This window comes from Cinclus cinclus, chromosome 2, assembly GCF_963662255.1.
Source record: "Cinclus cinclus chromosome 2, bCinCin1.1, whole genome shotgun sequence".
NCBI lineage: Eukaryota > Metazoa > Chordata > Aves > Passeriformes > Cinclidae > Cinclus > Cinclus cinclus.
Genome location: NC_085047.1, coordinates 630242 through 637054, shown reverse-complemented (window position 1 = coordinate 637054; position 6813 = coordinate 630242). Strand labels below are relative to the sequence as shown.

At 58.7% G+C, this 6813-nt stretch overlaps 1 protein-coding gene across 1 annotated transcript; it reads right to left on the bottom strand.

The window, feature by feature from the left end:
• Positions 1-5684: 5684 nt before the first annotated feature.
• KCNE3 (potassium voltage-gated channel subfamily E regulatory subunit 3) lies at positions 5685-6041 on the bottom strand. The gene has a single exon (XM_062511011.1). It carries the CDS (start codon positions 6039-6041, stop codon positions 5730-5732), a length of 312 nt encoding a protein of 103 aa, XP_062366995.1. The 3' UTR covers positions 5685-5729.
• Between the last annotated feature and the right edge of the window lie 772 nt (positions 6042-6813).

Sequence of the window (6813 nt, the reverse complement as noted above, 5' to 3'; positions counted from 1 at the left end):
TCCTGTCCTTCCATGCCTTGTTCCCAGTCCCCCTCCAGCTCTCCTGGAGCCCCTTAGACCAGCACTCCCTGGAGCCTGTAATGAATAAAGGATGGGAGAATTATCATTCTCTCCCATGTCAGCACTCCTCCATGATTATTCCCCTGGAGAACAAAATAGTCTCATGGAGGATAAAACTTACTTGCTTACCAGAAATAACAGCAGCACAGAGGGTTTGATACTTCCCAGGATCTCACCAGTGCACCCCACATTGGGAAACGATTATTAGCTCCCACATGTTTCCCTGTGAGAGGGCTTTGGATCCCTAGCTCCAAGGCACCCCGTGGCAGATGCCAGGCAGCCCTGAACAGCTCCAGAGCAGGGCAATCGTGGAAAAAGATTATGGGGATACAGCTTGGATCGCGCCGATGGAGATTTGCTCCATTGGCATGGAGAAAGCACTGACCTCGTGGGAGATGACAACTAAGACCAGTGCATTTGAGGGTTAATCAGCTTCCAAAAGAATTTTTCAAGCTGATTATCTTGCCCCAGGAAAGTTAAACCCAGTCCCATCTGCTGGCACGACTGGAGCGTGCGGAGGCCCGGCACAGGCCAGCTCTCCCAGGTGCTCCGGGAGGATTGCAGGGCCTCCCCATGCACTCTGCCTGCCAGCATAAACATCTCTTGTCACCTGCTGCTAGCAACTAATTTTCCAGCCCTCGTGGTCGTGGGAAAAAAAAAAAAAAAGCCAGAACACAGGTAATTAATCTGCGAGTGAAAGAAAGCCAGGGTTTCTACGCTTCCACCCTGATGCATCGTTTCGCCTGGTTGAGGCGCAGCGCGTGCAGAGCAAAGGGAGCAGCAGCAGGCAGCCCGGGGACCAACAGCCAGAGAGAGGCCGGGCTGCCAGCGATGGGCAGGAGCCAAGCTGGGAGCAGAAGGGCTGCCAGGCTGCTGGCAGCTGCCAGCTCGTGTGCTGGGAGCTGCCCGGGCCAGCGGGGACCGTGGCAGGGCTCAGTGGGAGGGAATGGCTTCTCCAGATCCCAAGGAGCCACACGGGACTGTGGCACTGTGCAGGCACCGCTCCAGCATCCAGGGAAAGCCCTGCTCTCTGCCTGCCAGCAGCAAACCCCGAGGGCACTTTTGGGACTAGAACAATTCCAGTCCCAGCCCTGCCACGGGCAGGGACGCCTCCCACTAAGCCAGGTTGGTCAGGACCCCATCCATCCTGGCCTTGGACACTTCCAGGGATCCATGGGCAGCTTCTCTGGGGAAAGAATTTCCTCCTAATCTCTAATCTAAATCAATTTTCTGTCAATTTGAGGCAGACTTGTCCTGGAACTCCAGGCCCTCGAAAAAAGCCTCTCAGCCTTTGTAGGTTCCCTTCAGGTACTCGAAGGCCACAGTCAGGTCACCCTGGAGCTGCTCTAGTTCTGGGCGAAACAATCTCAATTCCTTCAGCCTTTCCTCACAGCAGAGGGGCTCCATCCCTCTGATCATCCCGGTGCCCCCTCTGCACTCTCTCCAGCAGCTCCACGTCCATGTGCTGTTGGCCCCAGGGGGGCAGGCGGGGTCTCACCTGCGCACAAGGGCAGAGGGGTAGAATCCCCCTCCTCTGCTGCCCGCGATGGGGGATCAGCCCACGAGATGGGCTAAGGCACACATCGGAGTTGGGAACATCTGTCCCATCCCGTCAGCATCCTCGGGGATCTGGTACCACAGCCCAAATCCTCGCCCCGTGATCTCGCAGCTGCCGGGAGCCTGGGGAGGAGCCCAGTCGGAGCAGCGTTTCCAAGGCAATCTGCCCAGTTTATTCCATATCGTGTACAAACAGCCCGGAGTTCCCACGACGTTCCAGGCTGCTTTTCCACTCCCAGTTTCTGCGGAGAGCCGGGGTCGTGCGGCACGGCCCCAGCGCGTTCCTGCAACTGTCGGCTGAGCCTCTCAGCGCTGGGCATCCCCTGGCTCTGGGGCACAATGTTTGGCGTATTATTTATGCCTCCCAAACACACTCCGTTATTTCTGCCGGGCCTCTTGGGTTCCCTGGTAATGACACAGCAACTCCCAGCTTTCCCTTCCCTCCCAGAGTCCTGGATTGTTGGGAAGGCAGGGGAGCGCTCCAGGCAGGCAGTGAGGACATCCCTGCCGAGCTGTCACCGCAGGGCAGGGGCAGGGGTGCCTTTCTGGGGCTGGAATGCCGGGTTTTAAGCGGATCTGCGGTCACAGCAGGAGAGGGGCTTTGTCCTGAAGGAGCGCGGTCGCTCTGCAGGCTGAGCGTGGACACAGAGCACAGGCTGGCAGGTGGGAAGGATGCAGCAGGGGCTACCGACATTAGGAAATGGCTTTTGAAGTTCTGCGGCAGCACACTCCTTAGCTTCCTCGGGAGCAGAGCACTCTAAATAATGCTTTAAAAGCAGTTTGTGACGTGCAGCCCAGAGCCACTGGAAAAACCTCTGCTCTGGTCCCAAAGGGAGGGCAGGAGCAGCTCCCTTCACCATTCCCGAATTCCTAAAATTTTTGGTTTCCCAAAATCAACTCTCCCCATCGTGACCCCTGTGTCCCTCAGGCTGCAGAGCAGCCTTGGAGATGTGAGCCTGGCTCAGCACTCCTGAGGGGACAGCAGCTCTTCCCTTGGCCAGCAGCCGCTCCCCACAAGCGCAGCGCTCCCACAGAGCACTGACAGCTCTCCTGGAGGAGCAGCTTCCCTGGAACACAGGTTCCCATTGCTCAGTCAGGCTGAGCAGTTCCAAACGTCCCCTTCCAAACCAGAATGACCCGAGGCAGCCCGTGCTGGCAGCTCAGCATTCGCTGATCTCACCCTGAGCCGCTATCATTTCACCTCGTGCACTCCTTATCGAAATGCCCGGCGTCAAAGCAGTCCCAGGAACAGGCTCCTGTGATTCCCGCTGCTCCGACAATCCAACCATTGATCCGCTAAGCCAAGGTCAGCCCAAACTTCCCACACGTTTCGATAGCCAAGTACCAGACACCATCTCACCCGTGATCTGTTACTGCGTGCCAGAAAAAAAAAAAAAAAAAAGTCTTAAATAAATTGGCCTCCCAGAAGCTTTGTTTTTGTTTTGTTTTGGTTTTTTTTCCTAACTGCATTGCTTAAAACCCAAATGTAGTCAGCTACAATTTGCTCAGCTGGATTTAGGGATTCAGGCAAGACCGGCACACTCCCGCTCTTGTCTCTGTGTGCTAACATCTCTTTGCTGTTAACAAAGGCTTTGTGAGTGTGACCCAGGAATTGTCCGCTCCTGGGAGGTGAGGACAGAGCCCATGGGCTCCGAGGAAGAATGTCCGAGCTCTGGGATAAGCATCTAAACAACTGCAAAATCCTTCCCCTGGCTCCTGAAGCAAACCCGTCTCAGGAGGCTCCCAAATCCATTCTTCCCTCATATATATCCCTGTTTCCATAGCCCTCTTTGTCAAGCTGTCCCAGACCATGGATCCCAAGGACACCCAGCCGGGCTGGAGCTGAGGGAGCCACGGGGACAAGGGCAGCCAGACAGGAGTCAGAGGTGCCGCGGATACAAGCAGCTGCTCTCGCTCCAGGGGCGCCGGGGTGTCCCGGGCATGTGGCACCGGGACCCTGGGGCAGCTGCCACAAGGTGGCACTGGCATCTTGTCACCCAGCCTGGTGGCGTCCAGCCGGCGGCTCCAGTGTGGGGGCACCCGGGGCGTCCCCCCCATCCCTGCCCTGCCCTGCCGCTGGCTCTGGTCCCAGTTTACCGGCAGGGAGGGACGGACAGCGGAGCCGCCAATGGATCGCAGGTCAGCTGGATAACCGTTGCTGCAGGAGCTGTGTCTTGCGGGAGGGATTTTCACCCTCAGAATCTTCTAGGGAAGAGCAGCATTCTTTTCCCCCCCCCCAGATTTTTATGACAGGATTTTTCCCCTTGGGCCACAGCACCCGAAGACATTCTGGAGTCACCAGATTCATTCCTCTCTCCCAAAAGTGGGAACAGCAAGAATTCCACATCACTGGGGGGGCGGATTTGGGGTACCACACTCACTATCCAGCCCCCATCCCATCGCAGGATCCCACATCCCGGCCCTGGCTGTTCCACTGCTCATCCCGCTGGAGGATGGACAAACCCGGGGAGGTGGAGGAAAAAGAATCAGCACAGTGTGTGTCTCTGTCCCCCCCACCTGGCCCGAGTCCCCTGATTTATTTGCAGACAAAGGGTTTATTTTCCTTTCCCAGGGCTGCAGGTGCAAGATAAACAGAGTGAAGCCTCTCGAGCTACTTCCTGCTCTGCCGGAGGACATCTGCACCCCAAAATGCCCCTCCTGGATCAGGAATCCCAGTGGGATAAGCCCCAGAATGGACTTCCCAGAACCCTGTGCTCCAGGTTTTGTGCCCAAGCCAAGGGCATGGCAAACCAGGAATCGGTCGCTAAGCCGCTGCCGTCCCTGTGCCTCCGGTGCCAAGGTTTCCAGCCCTACCCCAAACACGTTCCCATCCACTATTCTTTTTTGGATTAGGGTTTGGCGTCACTGTTTGGGCTCAGGATTGAAACTCTGTTTAACCTTGGAATGCAGGCGGAAAGGCCCCTGTGGGCCAGCTAATCTAGCTGCAATTAAAGACATTCATTATGCCATTATGAACAGGTTAAGACGTGCGAGACTCTGGGTCACTGGCGCTGCCCCACAGCCTGTTTTGAAGGACAGGGATGTTTACTGTCCTGGACACTGGCCATTCCACAGGCCGGGTCCAAACCCGGCCAGCTTAATAGCGGAGTCAAAGTCAAGGAGCCCAGCAGGACCCAAGAACATCCCCTTCCCGTCCACCGCTGCGCCCTCGCCCCATGGAAAACACATTTGGGACCTGCGGTACAAAAGGCCAAAGCTACAGCTGACAGCAGGAAGGAAGCAGGAAAGACTCCAGCATCGCCATCCGGAGCCCGGAGAGACCTTGGGAGATGCTTGGAGCCACACACACCTCCGGCCAGGCTCGGGCCACTCTTGCAGCGTGCCCACGGCTCCAGCAGCGCTGCCCGGACAGCAGCAGGGACAAAGCATGCAGCTGGGATGCTGGGCTCGCTCCATCCTGGGGCATTTGTCCCATCCCGGGGGCTGGGATGCCACCGAAGGGCCGCCCTTGAATCCACCTTGGCAGCACACAGGCAGCAGGCTTAGCCCTTTCAGCATCCTCTGGGCTCTGGCACAGAGCGGTGCCAGACACCAGCTTTGCTCGGAGGAGAAGCAAACACAAGTCCCCTGGAACCCACCATCTCCTTTAATTCCTTGCCAGAAAAGCAGGGCCCAGCCCAGCTCAAACATTACAGGGTTTCAGCACCAGAAAAACCCGTTAGCTGCTGTCACAGCTGCTGGGAGCCCAGAGAGGTCCACGCTGGCTGATCTGAGTAGGGAAATGGGGAAACACTCTCCTTGAAGGCTCCTGCCAGCCCCCACAGACCACGGAGGGAAAGGAGCTGCCCCTGCCATCCCCGTGCCCATGGTGGAGCCGAGGTGAGTCTGCAGGACTAGGACCTGCTGGCAGGTCACATTCTTCCAGCTCCTGCCAGCCAGGACATCCCGGTGCTGTTCCACCAGGACTGAGCCCGTCTATCGTGGGGGTTCCCAGCAGCTCTGGGGGGTTCTCAGCAGCTTTGGGGGGTGGGGGGGATGATTCCCAGCAGCTTTGGGGCCAGCAGCACTGTCACATCCCACAGCGAGTGGGGTGTGCACAGCACGGTGGCCCCAAGCCCAGCGGCTCCGCGGGGACAAGGCGCGGGCCAGGCTCAGATCATGGAGACCCTGTTCTTGATGTAGACGTGGTAGGGGTCGCTGCGCTTGTCCACCTTGCGGGAGCGGGTGTAGCCCAGGATGAGGCTGCCCACGGTGGCGGCGAAGAGCGTCATGACGAACAGGATGTACATGTAGGCGTTGTCATTGCGGCCGGCGTGGCCGGCACGGCCACCGCGCGTGGCCCCCACCATGCTGGCCGGGGCCTGGCTGGGGCAGGGGATGGCCCTGTGCAGGGTCTGGTTTAAGGCGTTCAGAACTGCCTGCAGGCTTTGGTGCCACGTCTCCGTCCGGTTGTTCTCGTCCATGTCCTCAGCAGGCTGCAGGGAAGGACAGGGAGACTCAGAAGGATCTCCCCTCACGGTGGAGGTGTTCCCGGGACCCAACAGTGACCCCAAACTGGTCCTCGAAGCATCTCCTCCGCCACAAAGCAGGGTGGCCAAACCCTTTGCATTCCCAGCAGCCCTCTCCCTGAAATTCAGTCCTTCCGTAGAAGAGAGAAAACTCCGGGGCTCTGGCGCAGCTGCCTGCCCCCCTCTTCTCCCCAGGGCTGGGGACAGTGTGGAGCTTGGAGCCACACACGCCTCCGGCCAGGCTGTCCTGAGGGACCAGGAGGGCTGGGTTCAAAGCCTGCTTTCTCCGGGGATGTGTGGGGATGGTGGGCACATATCCTGCACCCCTGCAGGGTGCAGAGCTGGCACAGCCCCCCACAAATCACTGCGAACCCATCTTGGTGGGTTGCTGCCCTAAACCTCTCTGGAGATTTCCCTTCTCTTCGGGTGCCAGACCCCCTCTGGCCCGCCATCCCTCCTTTGGCGTGGTGCCCTTCTGGCAGCCCCCCTGGGCTCCCCTGTGCACCTTCACACCTTGCTGGGGCCCCTGAGCAAGCACGGCCAGGAAGGGACACCTGGACACAGTGTGCCGTCCTTTGGGACACGCCAGTCCCACAAAGCACCTGGTCCCCCCCAGGTACCCACCCTGTCCCCCTCCGGCTCTTGAGCACCCCTTGCCTGCGGCACCGGCAGCTCTACCCCGTGCAGAGGCAGCTGACCCCCCTCCCAAATGGGTGACCCTTCATCA

Excerpts from the sequence above, each read along its gene's own strand:
- KCNE3 (XM_062511011.1), bottom strand. The coding sequence starts at position 6,041 with ATGGACGAGAACAACCGGACGGAGACGTGGCACCAAAGCCTGCAGGCA.